Below are 18,059 nucleotides of genomic sequence, written 5' to 3'. Positions count from 1 at the left end.
GATGATATTACGCTGTATGTGAAAGACCCGCAATTCAACCTTAACCCTATCCTGCGTGAATTTATAGTGTTTGGGAGGCTGTCGGGGGTGCACATAAATTGGAAAAAATCACAATTCTTCCCGCTCACAGGCGCGATAGCGCGGTTCCAGTTAGATTACCCTCTCGAATGGTGTGACGATGATCTTCGATATCTGGGCATAGTGGTGTCTCTGGATAAGGAGAAAACAATCCGACTTAATTACGGAGTGGCTATCACTAAATTGGCTGATAACGTAACACGATGGATGTCGCTGCCGCTGTCCATGGCTGGTAGAGCGTCGCTCATTAAAATGGTGGTACTGCCGCGATTTTTATACTTATTATAAAATATTCCGTACTATCCAGGCGCTTATTTCTTTAAACGCTTGAGATCAGAACTCCTGCGCCTTCTGGGGGGGGGGGGTAAACAGCCACGAGTCCGCTGGGCCACATTCAGACAGCCGTACGAGAAAGGTGGCTTTGATGTGCCAGATTTGGAAGTCTATTATTTAAGTGCCCAGGCGCAATATGCGTATGACTGGATGAAACCCACCCCATTCATGCCGCAGTTAGCGGCGGAGGACTGGATAGTACGTCCTCTCCCGCTTAGCGTGATGATACAGGGTACGATGAAAGTGTTGGACACGCCGCCTAACACGGTGACCTGCACGTTAGACGCGTGGGGTAGAGTTTGCCGGATTCTACACACCCAGTTATTATACTCCCCGGCGATGCCGCTAACCTATCATCCTTTACTTCCACTGCTGCAGGAGACAGGTTTTCACTTGTTGTGCAAGCGGCTGAAGGTTGTCACCTGGGGCGATCTATTCCTTGACGGTCAGTTTCGCACACGGGAACAGCTATTTCGAGGTGTGACGCCAACCCCCTTAGAGGTATTTTATTATATCAGATTGAGACAAGGGATGCGGTCTGTTTTAACGGATTTTCCGAATGAACCGGACCTTGTCTTGCCACTGCATGCCATGCTGCTATCGGATGGCCGCCATCTAGTTTCTCCTCTATATAATAATATCAGATCACAACGCGACGGGCTGGAGCATCAGGCACGCGATTCGTGGAGTTTGGAAATAGGCAGTGAAATAACTGAGGACCAGTGGAAATACTGCTGCGCCGTTACAGCCAATATCTCTTCTAGTTGTAGGCTCAAAATTATTCATTATACATTTTTGCAACGTTTTTATTACACGCTAGCTCGGAAGCTGCGATTCCACTTGGCGACTACTGACAGTTGCGATGGATGCCATGCGGAGGGTGCGGGATTTTTACACCTGGCATGGGAGTGTCCTGCGGTGCACGACTACTGGTCACAGGTGCATGCTGCCTTGCAGGACATGTCGGAAGGCGCGATCAACAAAGACCCGATAGTGATGCTGCTGGGATATACATTGGAAGTGCCTAAACCCATTAGGAGGTTTATCGATATTGCCCTGCTACTGGCGAAACGAAGGGTGGCATGTAGATGGGGCAGGGGGAGGGCCCCGAAGTTTAAGGAGTGGCTGGGAGACATGATTTACTGCCAGGACCAAAACAGCCTATATGCCGATCTACTGCCTGTACGCAGCAGGCCTAAAGACATCTGGGGTCCACTACAGACTTATTTGTTAACAACTGCATTGTCACGTGATGAGCCTGCTGCCGACGACCAGGGAGCTGGGGCGTAAATAGAGTACACGGCTATATTTGGCACGGGATGCTGGGATAGATATGTCCTTTCAGCTGATTTGCATGCCTGAGAACTGATCCAATGTGCAGAGACTGGAATGCCTGTTTCATGGGGACGAAGATACTTAGCCTACAATACTGCGCAGATGATCCCCTGCGGCGTCTGTATTTACCCTTGTATAGAAGGTATTTTAATGCGATACTATGAAGGCCTAAGGGAATAATGTACCTGCTCGGACCACCTGATCGTACAAATGTACCTATCACATTGTAAAAAATGTTGTATCTTGCACGAACGTAACCTAAATTACTGTACTGTTGTTTCAAACTGATAAATAAAGTAAAAAAAAAAAAAGATTTGATATACATGTATTTACATAAATGAAAAGCAGTACTGTTGATGAAGCAAAGCTTCGCATATTTTGCGGCTTGCCGAAGTCAAGAACCTCGTTTATGTGTAATAAGGTAACAAAACGTATGTTTTACTAACATTTATTTTGTTTAGGCAAAAGTTCCCGAAGCTTGCCTATGTGTATTTCTAATGAATTTAATCCGTGTCCTCTAATATGGCCGCCGCTTGTATTTTAGTTACTGCGCATGCGTCAGCCACACTCACGTGTCCTGACGCGTCTGCAGAAGTGGAGGGAAAGTTATGCGCATGCGTAATTCATAGCTGTGCTTATCATGTGGTACTGCTCGTGCCACTGCTCTTGTGATTGTGTCAATGTAGCTAACATTTAATGCAATAATTTTATTTCTTGATGATGAGTTAAAAGTACAAACCCTATGATGTATTTTCATAATGACATTATTATGTATTAACTTGTTTTCGCTTACTTTTCATGTACCGCGGGGAATGGGGGTCCAAACTGATTGGGAGCCATATTGACGGTCTCTTCTGCGCATGACCAGGGAGCATTGAAAGGTGGCCACTTTGGACAGTGGAACTCAGCCAGCTGGCAGCCACAGTCAAGATGCGCCTGGGAAAGCCACCTCTGCGCTACGAGAACGGCGAATGTTGCTCCTCATGTGTTACAATGTTAATATCCTGCACAGTTCTCATGAGAACCCCAAACCTGCTAGGCGGTACCCAAATATGTTAATGAAGGCTTCAAATCGTGTATTGTGATTGGTGTGTTATCCAAATCCTACCTTAGGACCAATCGAAATTGAGGGATTCTGACACTTTGCAACATTGGGGGGTGGTACACTGTCCCCAAACTGTATATCTACCCTGGGTTCACCTAGTGAACCGTCCGACTTGTCTGGTTTAGCTGACCTGTCACTGACCCAACGCACTCAATAGGTGACTAAAGATACAGAGCGCTGCGGAGCACTCTGTCCGAATTTGACCATAGGCTAAGGTTCTACTGAACCTTAAAGTGCTGGCAAAGCACTTAGCTGGGAGTTCGCTGACCCAATCGGGGTCTTGATCGATAGCTGCAGAGCGGTGGAGCGCAGGCGTTGCTTCCGAACTGTGGGTTCCGGTCCTGTCCTGAAGAGGGTCCTGTCCTGAGGGTTTGCTGTCCTGTCCTGAGGGTCCTGTCCTGATTCCTATTCCGAGGGTATCCTGTCCTATCCTGGGTGTCCATTCTGCACCTGCTGTCCTTTGAGGGTATCCTTCTTGAGGGTTTCCTGTCCTTAACTGACCCGTGGCCAGGGTTTGGTTTCCACACCTTTCTAGGTAAATATTGCTCTGAAAACTCTTAAAATCTTGCACCTTCTGAATTTCTAACTTTTGCTTTAATAAAGTTCAACATTGCACATGTGATATTTTCCATGCCTTTCTGCAACTATTGAAAGTCATTTATATTTTTCCATAAGTTTATTCCTATGTCTTCTCATTTATTAGAAAGTATATTTTGCATAGCAGTGTGTCATTTCCTGATATGGTCTAGAACTTCATTGCCTAGATTGTTCAAAGGCCCATTCACCTTAAGTGAAGCGTGTTATTCATTATAAACTCTCCTATAGTCACCCACACTTAGGCTATCCCTGTTTAGATAATACTGACTTGCATAGTATCTTTTCTCGTTACATTTTATTAGTATTTTGATGATTACTCTGTCATTATTTCTTTATGCCTATGTGATTTACGTTATCTTGGTTATTGATTGCCTTGTTTTATTGTACCTCATGCAAGAAAATAATGAACTTTAGATAAACATTTTAAAACTTCCAGTTGTCCGTGGTCGTTTAAACAGTATTTGAATGTTATTGGTTGGGTTTGTATTTTGCTGCCTTTCCTTTACAGCTAGCTCCCTGATTCATTGTGGTCATTAGGCACCCGCATCGGTGGATGGTAAGTCGGGTGCACCGAAAATTGGTAGCAGGGAACACACACACACCAACTTGGTAGAGCTCGTGAAGTCACCTGATCGATGTATATGGTGATTTGAAAAGTATATGGGCCCTGAAGCCGGAAACGGCGAAAACTATTGGTCGGGTGGCCTCGCACGCTCTATCAGTTTTCTGGTAGCTAGAGGATGGTTAGGGACTAGTTGAGAGTAAGGCAGGGATTAGTTGGACTAGTTAAATCGGAAGCTGCTATTATATTAATGCTGCTATAAGAGCGGCTGTTCTGAGGGAACTGATCACTCTCTTGTGAATACGCTGCTGAAATTCATGAATTACTGTATTGCCATTATTCTTGTTCTTATATTGTTATATGTACTAATCCATGCAATTGTCAATCGTTTAGTTGTATGTTGTCCGAACTCCCCGGGGAATTGAAAGGGCAAGTGGTGAATAGAATCCATTGTCCTGAGGTCACAGGTTCGAGGAAAGTTAGGTGCAGGTTAGGATAACCGGGAAGCACTAACTAGGGTTTTCTGAATACATGTGTGAATAAATGACAGTAACGGGGTTCATTGGCAAAATTCCCATAGTGGCGTAACCTAGTAAGGGTCACATCGGAAGAGTAGCAGGTTCCTCGGAGCTAGCGTGAAAGCAGAGGGGTCCGCTGAGAAACCTTAAACTCGGAATATATCCCGGAAAGAAGTGGATGAGTTTAGGGGAATAACAGGTTCACCGATGCTAGAGTGAAGGGTAGGCGGAAGAGATCTGCCCGCAGCGAGTGAAAAGTAAATGGAAGTAGTTTACTTGCAGTAAAACAATTCTTTCTCTGTCTAGACACTTGAGCACTGTGGCAAATGTGTATTTGTTGTAAAATAACCAAGCACTGAGCACTTTAAAAGAAAGAAAGTTTCCGTTACCTTGTGAAGGGAGGGAGTCAGTCGCGAAGCGCCTCTGACGTCACTCTGTGCCGCGCTGGGATTGGTAGAAGCAGCGGGCGGGTAGCGGAGCTGGGATTGTAAAGGAGGGGTGAGCGCCGGAGCGTGGGAACTGTCTCACGAAGGGGCCGCGCACCCATTGGCGGAGCTTATTTAGTGTCGCGCACCCATTGGTTGCATGAATTTCTGAAGCGCGTTCTGATTGGAGGTAGTTTGTAAACAAAGTTTAGCGCAGAAGTCGTATGTGGCACTCGCAGACTACAGGAACTCGACCTGATCCAAGGCACCTAGGGTTTGAAAGGGATCAGTGGAAGACTAATAGATACGATATTATGTACGGAACCAAGAGAAAAATGTCCCTTGTAAGTAAGGTGAAAAATTATTTCAAAACGGACAAACCGATAAAATCTAGAGAAGGTGTTCTTGTTCCAGCACCCAATACTCCCGCCTCATTCATGATGTTTGACCGAGGGTACAATACCTGTGTGTGGTTGGAGAATTGGGTGAAGTACACCAAAGATGACGGAGTATTGGCTTTTCCGTTAGATGGTACTTTCAATGGTAGGATCTTATTTAATTTAAGGACCCGAATGAATGAACTGCATCCCAGACCGAGACTAACGCAGTATGAGGCATTAGAGGAATGGGAGATTGAGGCTTTTGAGAGAGAAAGACCCCGAATGGACAAGGGTTTGACCAAGTGGTACCCCAGGCAGAAACAGGAATCCAGGGATAAAAGGATGAAACAGTGGAGGCAGAGCATGATTGTTGAGGGTCTGTTTCCCATGATGCCGGCATGTCATAACATTGGAGCGGGTGAGAAAAGTACTGAAAAATGTAAGCATTGGGGGGCCCTGGGGGATTCAGATGATGAACTAATAGATGACATCTGTACCAGAAGTCCGCCACCTTACAATGAGGGAACCCGACCTTCCAGTGTAGGAGATGTTCCCCGACGCCACTTCCTAAAGGAAGAAGACAGGTCCCTGGGACTGGGAGGGGGTGGTCAAGTATTGCCCTATCCTGAAAAACCCGAACCGACGGAAACAAGGGATATATATCCCAAAGTGCCCGCGAGCCAGGAAGAAAAATATTCACGTACGAAAATCTTTTTTCCCAGACCCTTGTATGAAAGCGAAGAGAAACCATCGAATTCAGGACTGCCTTTTGTTCAACCTCCATATGGGGAAGAGCGCAGGTCCTTTAATACTGGAACTTTATTCCCGAAACCTAATTATGGGGGAGGACCAAGTGAAACGCATCCTACTGCCCCGAGTTTTACTCCTCCGTTGACCCCACAGATATTACATGACACAACTTTAAGAAGGGTACTAGTGGAAAAGGAGCAAGAGGCTCTAGCTAGACAAAGGACAGAAATAATTCAGAAAATTTCCCAGTTAAATACCAGTCCTGAGGCATTGACTATTCCAGTAACTATTGGACCGGTGGTCCCGTTATACGGAAATGGTCAGGGAAATCCGATTACTCCAGTTATGACCCCAGTCATGGCAACCCCGAGACAGGAACCGATCATCATAGATGATCAGTCCAGTGAGTGCGAGTCTGAAGTTGCGTTCTTGGAATTGCCAAACAAACAGACTGGAAAAGGAATACAGCAGAGGCATAACCCTTTTAATACAAAAGAAATTAAGTTAGAGACAGCAACAGGTACTAGGAATGTCTCTCTGGTAACTCCGGATGAAATTGAGAGTTGGAGTCGTGAATTAGAGAAGCAGACTCCGCAAACAAAACCTTTAGACCTCTACAAGCTGAGGGTCGAAATAGAAGAATTAATGGCAGGAAATGTGGGGTTGGATCGATTGAATACCTACTCTGAAGAAGAATTGTCGTTCATATGTAAAAGCTTTACAAGGAACACCAGAGTGCTCCACGAAAAACTGACCGAAACAGCAGTTAGTATGGGGGTAGATATCTCAAAATCCAAGCCCTTACAGAAACCGTACAGAGCAGACTTCTCAGACAAAGATATAGAACACCTGAATGTGGCAGGGAAGAAGTTGCAGATTAAAGAATTAATGGGGGTACTGCAGAAATGGGGAGATGTGGAAAGATGGAGAAGCAGGTGGGCGAAAAAGAGAGAAGAGGTTCGCTCCCGACAAGTGACTCCTGAGTTTGCTTTAAGAGAGGTAGAAAAACCTGAGCAGTTATGCCCCATGCGCGAAGTTCCAGGAGGGAAATATGTGCATGTGCCCTGGTCTAGGCAGGATATCGTGTCCTTCACGAACGATTTTCCAAAATTACGAGAGAAACCAGTTGACTGGTACAGGCAGGTGGAAAGGTTCGTGAAGGTACAGAAATGTCTGTGGAAAGACCTGGATGGGTTTTTCGACATTGTGGTTCCAGTAGATTTATGGACCCAGTGTAAAATAAACATAGACTGGCCGAGTGAGGAGTACCCAAGAAATAAAGAAACAGGGGAACCATCAAAGGATGTCATGCGAAAATATGAGCAGGTAATTCAGCACTTGAAAGAAAAGGTGCCCGCAAAGGAAACTGATTGGACAAAAATAGATAGAACAACACAGGAAAGGGACGAGACAGTGCACTCCTTCTATGAGAGGTTATTGCAGGTATTTAAAACATACAGTGGTATTGATAACATCGACCTGAAGGATATGACGCACTTTATTTACAGGTTTGTAAATGGTTTAAGACCTGAAATTTGTCAGTGGATAAAAGATAATAAAATCTGTTGGCATACTAAGAAAATGGATGAGGTCCTGCGGTACGCTAAGTACTGCGAGGATGAGATGGCAGAAAAGAAAAAGGCCCTCAAGGAAAAGGTGATGTGGGCTCAGGTGAAGCTCGCAGAACAGCAGGAAAAACAATTGAGTAACATGGTTAAAAATGCTGAGAACAAAGGTCCTGGGGGAGGGGGTGGAGGAAAGCCCCGGCCCAAATTTAGCAGGGAAGAGGCTATGAAAAAATTTCCCTGCCATCAGTGCGGCGAAATTGGACACTGGCGAAACGAGTGTCCCCAATTAGTAGATATTAATGAAAAAACTCCTGATTTAACTCCACAGACGCAGAAAGAAAGACCAAGAAAGACTCAACCCCAGGTAAAAACAGTTCAGGTGCCTCGAGCACCCAAGCAGGTATACAGGGGAAGACAGGCAGAAGATGAAGAGATAGAGGTTTGGGAAAGCGGGGAGAACAGAAATACAGCAACTTCGCAGTATCTGCTGAATGATACCTTCCTTTGTAATGATCAGGACTGACGGGGCCTGAGAGGGGAGGACGAGGAGTGCGTACTTGGCGCTTCCTTGCCGGTAGACCAGTCTGGACCATATATTGAAGGAAAGGTTGACGGAAATGATGTCACCTTTCTGTTGGACACTGGCGCTACCCGTTCTACTGTAAGAACAGTGGACGTTCCAAACCTACCCCTCTCGGGAGAAAATATCCAAGTAGTGGGTGTATCTAATCAATTGATTAGTACTCCTGTTACCGAACCAATGGAGATTTCAATTGGAAATTTTAAACAGATGCATAGATTTGTCGTCTGTGACACCAGTCCAGTGAATCTACTGGGTCGTGATTTGCTGTGCAAAATGAACTGTACCATCTTTTGCACACCAAAAGGTGTGGAAATACAGACCCCAGATGAAGATGGCATTTATAAATTATTGTTACTTAGACCTGACTCAGAAATTAAAAGATTGACCCTGCAGGACTTGCCCCAAGAACTACAGGAAGCCGTAAAGCCAGAGGTGTGGGATTTCACTGGAAAGGATGTGGGGTTGATGAAAGATGTGGACCCCATACAGATAGCCATCAAGGACAATGCAGTATATCCTAACACTAGGCCCTACCGAATGAATGCTGAAGTGAAAGCAGGTGTCACTCTGGAAATACAAAAATTATTAGAAGGAGACATCATACAGGAAGTGATGAGCAGCCCATGCAACTCACCGATTATGGGCATCAAAAAGCCTAGTGGCAAGTATAGGGTAGTGCAGGACCTGAGAAAGGTTAACAAAATTGTAGTTCCTTGCTGCCCTATTGTCCCAAACCCTGCAGTGATATTGTACCAGATTCCTTGGGATGCTGAATGGTTCACTGTGATTGATTTATGTCATGCATTCTTTTCGATACCCCTGCACCCCGACAGCAAATTTCTTTTCTCATTTGCCTTCGAGGGTCACGTGTATTGTTGGAACCGGGTCCCTCAAGGGTATACAGAGAGCCCCTCTATCTTTAATCAGATCTTGAAAAAATGTCTAGAGACTTTGATCTTACCTGGGAACTCTGTGTTAGTACAGTACATAGACGACCTTCTACTGGTGTCTAAAAGTCACAGGGACTGTGTAGTTGACACCATTGCCCTCCTAAATCATCTGTGTGAGAAAGGGCATAAAGTGGCCCCTGACAAACTACAGTTCTGTGCGAAATCAGTAAAATATCTAGGACACCAGATAGAAAAGGGTGTCAGAAAAGTCACATCAGAAAGAGTGAGAATAATTCAAAAGATGCAGTTGCCCCGTACTCAAAAAGATGTCAGAATGTTCCTGGGGGTATTAGGGTACTGCAGACAGTGGATTCTGGGATTTGCAGCTTTAGCCAGACCCTTGATAAAAATGACCACGAGAGGAATGCCAGATGTTGTAGAATGGGACGATGAAAGTCTAATGGCTTTCACAAGACTGAAAAACTGTCTGTGTACAGCCCCTGCGTTGGGAATGCCAGATTATTCCAAAGAGTTTGCCCTTTTCTGTGACACTCGCGATAATTGCGCATTGTCAGTCCTGACTCAAGAACATGGCACGACCAGAAGGCCTGTGGCTTATTTCTCTGCCACATTGGACCCAGTAGCTGCTGGGTTACCAGGCTGTCTGAAAGCAGTAGCTGCTACCTGTGCAAGTTTGGAACAGAGTGAGTCCATTGTCATGGGACATCCTGTGACCGTGTATGTTTCACATGGAGTGGTAATTCTATTGACCAGAACTAAAACACAGTATCTCACCCCTAGTCGGCTGACTAAATACGAGAGGATTCTTGTGGGTGCAGCAAATGTAAGCATTGTTAGGTGCGGTATTCTGAACCCTGCCACCTTACTCCCCGACCCCTTGGAAATAGAAGGTGGGGATGATGATGAACATGATTGTATTGACCTGACAGAGTTCAGTACTAAGCCACGCCCAGACATAAAAGAAGTACCATTGCCTGAGCATGATAAAGAACTATTTGTGGATGGTTCCTGTCTAAGACATGAACTAGGAGGCTTGAGTGCTGCTTATGCAGTAGTGTCTTTCACAAAAATTGAAGAAGCAGGTTACCTATATAACATCAAGTCTGCACAAGTAGCCGAATTGATAGCCATGATAAAGGCTTGCAAAATTGGGAAGGACTTACGCATAACAGTGTATACTGACAGTCAGTACTGTTATGGAGTTGTGCATGACTTTGGCCAATTATGGCTACAAAGGGAATTCATGACTTCCTCAGGTACTCCCATTCGGAATGCAAAGGTTGTTCATGACCTTTTAGAGGCCATCCAGTTGCCCAAAGAACTGGCAGTGGTAAAATGTGCTGCTCATCAAAGGAGCATGGACAGAGTATCACTGGGAAACGATTATGCTGATCGAGTGGCCCAATGGTGTGCCAAAGATCGGTATATTGTAAATCCAAAACGAGGGGGGCCAGGAACCAGCTGCCAGCTTCAGGTGTTTGAAGAAGTGCCTACGTGGGATGAAGTGAGAGAGTGGCAGGAATCGGCTCCTTGGCAAGAAAGAGAGAAATGGAAGGAGGATGGGTGTAGACCGAGACGTGTGGATGGTGTAATTTTGGGCCCAACTGGTATGCCTGTGTTACCCCGACACTTGCTTGGCACAATGGCAAGATTAATACATGAAGGATCACACATTGGTAGGGATGCCATGATTCTGGTATTTCAACAGACTTGGTACAGTCTGGAAGAAATAGAACTTTATAAAGTATGAAAGAAAGTTGGCATCTGGTTCCATTATAATTTGTGATGATAGTAAATATCATCAAAGAGGGGATTGATGAAGCAAAGCTTCGCATATTTTGCGGCTTGCCGAAGTCAAGAACCTCGTTTATGTGTAATAAGGTAACAAAACGTATGTTTTACTAACATTTATTTTGTTTAGGCAAAAGTTCCCGAAGCTTGCCTATGTGTATTTCTAATGAATTTAATCCATGTCCTCTAATATGGCCGCCGCTTGTATTTTAGTTACTGCGCATGCGTCAGCCACACTCACGTGTCCTGACGCGTCTGCAGAAGTGGAGGGAAAGTTATGCGCATGCGTAATTCATAGCTGTGCTTATCATGTGGTACTGCTCGTGCCACTGCTCTTGTGATTGTGTCAATGTAGCTAACATTTAATGCAATAATTTTATTTCTTGATGATGAGTTAAAAGTACAAACCCTATGATGTATTTTCATAATGACATTATTATGTATTAACTTGTTTTCGCTTACTTTTCATGTACCGCGGGGAATGGGGGTCCAAACTGATTGGGAGCCATATTGACGGTCTCTTCTGCGCATGACCAGGGAGCATTGAAAGGTGGCCACTTTGGACAGTGGAACTCAGCCAGCTGGCAGCCACAGTCAAGATGCGCCTGGGAAAGCCACCTCTGCGCTACGAGAACGGCGAATGTTGCTCCTCATGTGTTACAATGTTAATATCCTGCACAGTTCTCATGAGAACCCCAAACCTGCTAGGCGGTACCCAAATATGTTAATGAAGGCTTCAAATCGTGTATTGTGATTGGTGTGTTATCCAAATCCTACCTTAGGACCAATCGAAATTGAGGGATTCTGACACTTTGCAACATTGGGGGGTGGTACACTGTCCCCAAACTGTATATCTACCCTGGGTTCACCTAGTGAACCGTCCGACTTGTCTGGTTTAGCTGACCTGTCACTGACCCAACGCACTCAATAGGTGACTAAAGATACAGAGCGCTGCGGAGCACTCTGTCCGAATTTGACCATAGGCTAAGGTTCTACTGAACCTTAAAGTGCTGGCAAAGCACTTAGCTGGGAGTTCGCTGACCCAATCGGGGTCTTGATCGATAGCTGCAGAGCGGTGGAGCGCAGGCGTTGCTTCCGAACTGTGGGTTCCGGTCCTGTCCTGAAGAGGGTCCTGTCCTGAGGGTTTGCTGTCCTGTCCTGAGGGTCCTGTCCTGATTCCTATTCCGAGGGTATCCTGTCCTATCCTGGGTGTCCATTCTGCACCTGCTGTCCTTTGAGGGTATCCTTCTTGAGGGTTTCCTGTCCTTAACTGACCCGTGGCCAGGGTTTGGTTTCCACACCTTTCTAGGTAAATATTGCTCTGAAAACTCTTAAAATCTTGCACCTTCTGAATTTCTAACTTTTGCTTTAATAAAGTTCAACATTGCACATGTGATATTTTCCATGCCTTTCTGCAACTATTGAAAGTCATTTATATTTTTCCATAAGTTTATTCCTATGTCTTCTCATTTATTAGAAAGTATATTTTGCATAGCAGTGTGTCATTTCCTGATATGGTCTAGAACTTCATTGCCTAGATTGTTCAAAGGCCCATTCACCTTAAGTGAAGCGTGTTATTCATTATAAACTCTCCTATAGTCACCCACACTTAGGCTATCCCTGTTTAGATAATACTGACTTGCATAGTATCTTTTCTCGTTACATTTTATTAGTATTTTGATGATTACTCTGTCATTATTTCTTTATGCCTATGTGATTTACGTTATCTTGGTTATTGATTGCCTTGTTTTATTGTACCTCATGCAAGAAAATAATGAACTTTAGATAAACATTTTAAAACTTCCAGTTGTCCGTGGTCATTTAAACAGTATTTGAATGTTATTGGTTGGGTTTGTATTTTGCTGCCTTTCCTTTACAGCTAGCTCCCTGATTCATTGTGGTCATTAGGCACCCGCATCGGTGGATGGTAAGTCGGGTGCACCGAAAATTGGTAGCAGGGAACACACACACACCAACTTGGTAGAGCTCGTGAAGTCACCTGATCGATGTATATGGTGATTTGAAAAGTATATGGGCCCTGAAGCCGGAAACGGCGAAAACTATTGGTCGGGTGGCCTCGCACGCTCTATCACTGTGACATCAAATTAAAGTGGCAAATAGGAGGGCTTATCCGCAAATTATAATCATTATAACAAGCAATATGGGAGGCTGTGTTTTTTTCCTAACATTAGCGCTGTATAAGGGTCAAATTGCAATTTGACCTTTGGACTATTCTAATGTGTGCATGTGCATCTTTTAGCACAGTTGCTCTACATACATGGCCTAGAGAGAAACATATGCACACATGAAAAAACAAGTACACAGTGGTAGCAAGTATACTAATGGATTTGCCTTTTGATAAAGGCTAAGGCAGAACCCAAGTGTACCCTACTCAGATCGTATATTCTAAAATTACACGGACTTAAACAGCTGAAGAAGGATATCTGCAACAACAGCCTTTGTTAATTTCAGACCTAATATAGCGCAAAAAACAATGACTGCAAAACCAGCTGTTGATTGGGCAAGAGAAATGGAATTTTAAAGTCACTCTAGGGGCACAACACAATTCAAACATTGGAAAAATATTACTATTATACCATACAAAAATAATAATGGACTTAACTTCCCACCTTATTTTAATGAGGATAGTTAAAATGAAAAAAAAAGCTAATTTTACCTTTTTCGACAGCACGTACAGCAGAGGATAATTTTTCATGCTTCTTTACAGAACCTGTATATAGTCAAAGTACATTTCGATTAAGCATTAGCAGATATTAGACTCAGTTTGTAAAGTAATAACTAGTTTAGGAGAAAAAAAAAATCAACATTACGCTTACCCACACACACAAACCAGAGCCGGCTGAACGCTGAACAAATCATTGCTAAAATTAACTTCCAAGACCAAAAATAATAATTCCCTAGTGCAATCCAAGGATTTTCAAGTGCATAGGCAAGCTTTCCATTTGTCTATTTAAGAGACCCTTTTTGAAAAATGGGGGGAAAATAAAATGGCAGCCACATAAAAAATGTGTATCATAAATAAGATGTAGAGATTCATGACTGTGGAAATCAGTATAAGTATCTATAAAAGTAAAGAGTACCTGCATAGGATTCTGATGCAGAACTTCCACTTCTATCAAACACAATTGGAGAAATAGATCTAGCCCTTTTCCTTTCCTTCTTTTTCTGATCTAGAAAATGTGAAAAGATAATTTAAATTCTTCACTTTGAACAAAGTTTGTTGGGGATTTAGATTACCCAGACACGCTCCAGATTATTGCTGCTACTCCTTTCAGCTACCGAGGGCTTTAAACTAACATGGCCCATTCCCACCATATCCCAGATATTAAGCAATAAGGCTAAAAAACACTGAGCTGGAAATAAAAAGCACCCTTCAGAATATGCTTAATGTTAAAACAGATTGTTTTTGCTGATGGTTATCTGACAATTCCTTTCACTTTAATATATTCCAAATCACACTTAAAGACCACCAAGTTGGAAGCGTAAAATACAATCCAACAAAGAAAGGTGTCAAATGTACAGTTAACCAAGGGTCAGAACATGATATCAGTTTTCAGAGCATATTATCAAGTGGTTTTAGTTGTCCATTTACAAAAAATCTGCTACGCTTCTGAGCCAGAAAGCCTCAGCATTCCTTATATAGTCAACCTGGGAACATGTCAATAAGTCAGCACCAGATCCAAATGATTAGATGCAAAGATCTTTGACCAGCAGACTGAAAACCCCATATTGCACAGAACCCTACAAAGCAACCATAGGGAACTGAGGTATCCATTTATCAGAGCTATGCCACTTTAAATCCAGTTCAACACTCAGTACACCAAAGACTGAATTTCCAGGCCCTCAGGAAAGACATAGATACACTCAACAGCTAGCAGTAATTCATTTTGCTTATAGGATCACAAAGATAACAGAACACATTTTCCTGCAACAAAGCAAGTTAATAACATCAACTGGGAAAAGATAAACGCTGATTCTTGTCTAAAATACAATCGTTCGATTTTGCTTGTTCAAAATTCAATTGCTTGATTCAACAACAGTGTTGTGTCTTAATTACCAAGAGAACCAAAGGTCATGGAAGAGGGCAGATACTACAATGCAGGGTTACAAATGAAAAGGAAGATTCTATTGGACGCTTTATGCTGCATGGTTTCTTACGGTTAGATGTTTTAAGCATTTTGCGACCACAACAGCATTTGAAGTCTGTTTTCAATTAGGTCTATCTACAACTGTTTTTTGCTGTTATCCCATGTAATGCAAGTGACAATTCCCAAACAAAAGTGCCTCCCTTAGATTTCATCCATCAAAACTCTTAAAAAGACAATTGTAGCTTGGAAGGCAATCTTGCAAAACATATGCACATGGCAGTATGGGAATGTAAGAGGAGTAAAAAATCCAGAACACTGAAACACTAAAAACTGTCCTTTACATCTAACAGTCTCTGTGTGTGGGCAGCTCACCTATATAAATCACTTTGTTGTAGCCTTTTAAAAGGTTTTAAATTTATAAGTATAGACAAACAGATTGAACGAGGTTTTAAAACTTACCAGGGTCAACACAGGGCAATTTAATATACTCAATAGTTAAAGAAAAGGGCGAGTTTGAGGTCCACTCTCCAATTATCTATAACCAGCATACTTGTATAAATGACCAAATTACCATTCTCTGTTCAGACACAATTGTTCAAATATATAAGGGAACAATTTCATGCGAGCCAGTTCATCTGAAATAGAATCCAAGGCCTAATGGAGCAAGTTGGTGAAATATGCAAGACACCCATATAACTCGGCTAATTAAATTAGGACCAGAGATTCTTAAAGAGGTTATAGATTCAATTAACTGATTTTATAAATTATTTGTCTTCTATTTCACACCCATTCAGTCTGCAACTAAATGCACCAACATGTATCTGGATCCAAAAGAGGCACATGCATCAAACCCCTGGGTACTTTGTCCAACGGGTGATAAATGTGTCCATGGGGTGAGGTGTGGCGCAGCTGCCAGAGTGCGGGGCTCGCATTTCGATCTCCAGCAGCAGCTCAGAATCACGTGACTCTGGGCAATAGCCCACTTAATCTTCCCAACTGCCACCGGCGCCTGGATACCCTTAGGGGTGATAAATCTTGCTTTACAAAACAAATGATAATAAATGTTTTAAGATGGCTGCCTTCAAAGGTCTCACTGGAGGAGGAACCCACCCTTTAAAATATTATGTTAATTTTCATAACCACATTCACAGTAGAGTTAAGCCAAAATGGGATCCTTAAACCAAGGTCAGTGAATGCACTGAAGCAGAACGTATTTCTTAGGCAAACTAGAACAACTTGGTGGAAAATTAATGCAAACGGCTAAATTTAATGGGAAGACTACATCGATGACCAAGTGTAAGACAGAGTCAGTATATACTAGAGTATATACAAGAGGTCTCGAATGCTCGACCTAAAAAATGAACTTAACCCTCCGCTGAACGTTCCGCGCTGGTGCGGCACGTTCTATTGCGCGGGCGGAGCCGCGACGTTCAGCAGACGTGCGCAGCACTACCGAGGTAGTGCACGCGACGTCCGCTGAACGTGCGCAGCACTTAACGGGTTAAGCTCTGTGTTCAACTCTGTCAACAGTTTATTTTGCCATGGGGCATGCAAGAGGGCTGTGTGCTGGCCCTGTTCCTGTTTCTCTGTGCATTAATGGGTTGGAGAAGCGGGTGGTGGACCCGCGAGTAGGTGGCCATAGCGTCCCTGCTTTAATCTATGCAGCCGACACATTCTTGACCGCCAGGAATGCAAATGGGCTGCAGCGCTTACTGGACTGTTTCTATAAATACATGCCAAGTATTGATTTTAGGGTGAACCACTCAAAAACCCATGTCAGGGTCAATGAGGAAAAACAGAAAGAAACCTGTCTTCACACTGTGCAGAGTATGTGCTGTTCCTTCATTCACTTATTTAGGGGTTCTCTTTAACAACTGTCTTACATGGAGATCTTTGAAGATTAGAAGAGTTGTCACCTTTTCAAAAACGGTGGAGGCAATGTTTAACTTTACCAGTAGACGCAGTGTTTAACTTTGCCAGTAGACTGGGACAATGGCCTTTCAAGGAACTTATAGCCATCTACAAGTCCAAATGTTTTGTGGTTCTTCAATTGGGTCTGGGCCATTGGTGACTAAGGGGGCTTGAATACTGTAGAGAATCAGGGGTGTGGAATTTATTAAAATATCTACTAGTCCATGGGACAGTATGCTTTATAAATGTACTTGTCCTGTAACAAAATCCACTTGTCCCCTTGGTGCCATGTAGTGCGGCGACTAATTATGGCAGCAATCTCATTCTATAGGAGCTGTTATATAGTATCTCTGATTATGCCAGGGCTCATACCATAGTAGTGTTTTAATACTAGCAATCCCTTTATGTTGCCACTTTTCGGCAGATCTACATACTGGGACTGAGGGCAGTGGTAAGCAATAGTTCCAGGGTTGGAATGCCCTTTTGAGTGTGAAAACCTACTAACTTGCATGTTTTAAGGGTTTTCAACAACTCGACTGTAATCTTTTCCCATTCTGAGAAATGTTGGAAATGTACTCCTGATAATGGGAGACTTAAACCTTCTTCTAGAGTTGGGAAAAAAGTGGTTAGAGGGAAAATTAACTTGCAAATACTCAGGTTTCCGCATGAGCATATCTACACATTCATATTTGCTCATGCTAAAATGCAGTTCACAAATATTTTCTAGGAGTACAATTTCTTACCCTACTTCTGTAAATTCTTTTGAATTCACGATAGCCATATAGCTGCACTTAATGCAAGGAAATATACCAAGGGTGCACTTTTAATTGGGACCCTAATTTGGTCTCGCGTTAACCATGACCTTTTTGGGTTTATTAAAATTCTCTCTCTCTCTGTATCTGCTGGCTTCACTGTGAGTGACAGCAATCTGCTCTTTCACAAGGAGCATATCGGCACACAAAATAGTTTTGTTCAGTGCCAATACCTAATGTGGCAGTGTGTGCTTTTTGAGACAAAAACTATTTTTGCTTTTGCCAATGTTTGTTATAATGGTGAGGGCCAGGCTGCTTTCGCATCAATAAGGTTTTACAAAAACCATGGCA

At 43.3% G+C, this 18,059-nt stretch overlaps 1 protein-coding gene across 7 annotated transcripts in view; it reads right to left on the bottom strand.

Annotated features, from left to right (window-relative positions):
• The window catches only part of YTHDC1 (YTH N6-methyladenosine RNA binding protein C1), a 162,618-nt gene that overhangs the window by 112,907 nt on the left and 31,652 nt on the right, over positions 1 to 18,059 (bottom strand). For 4 of the 7 annotated variants that reach the window (XM_078676258.1, XM_078676256.1, XM_078676261.1 and 1 more), the window contains 2 exons: positions 14,038 to 14,127; positions 13,614 to 13,667 (listed from right to left, as the gene is read on the bottom strand). In XM_078676258.1, coding sequence (XP_078532384.1) covers positions 13,614 to 13,667; positions 14,038 to 14,127 — 144 coding nt within the window. The remainder of the gene's footprint in view (positions 1 to 13,613; positions 13,668 to 14,037; positions 14,128 to 18,059) is intronic. The other 3 variants (XM_078676260.1, XM_078676262.1, XM_078676263.1) reach the window with 1 other exon arrangement.

Source organism: Lissotriton helveticus, chromosome 2_1, assembly GCF_964261635.1.
Source record: "Lissotriton helveticus chromosome 2_1, aLisHel1.1, whole genome shotgun sequence".
Classification (NCBI taxonomy): Eukaryota; Metazoa; Chordata; class Amphibia; order Caudata; family Salamandridae; genus Lissotriton; species Lissotriton helveticus.
This window is presented reverse-complemented; position numbering and strand designations above follow the sequence as displayed.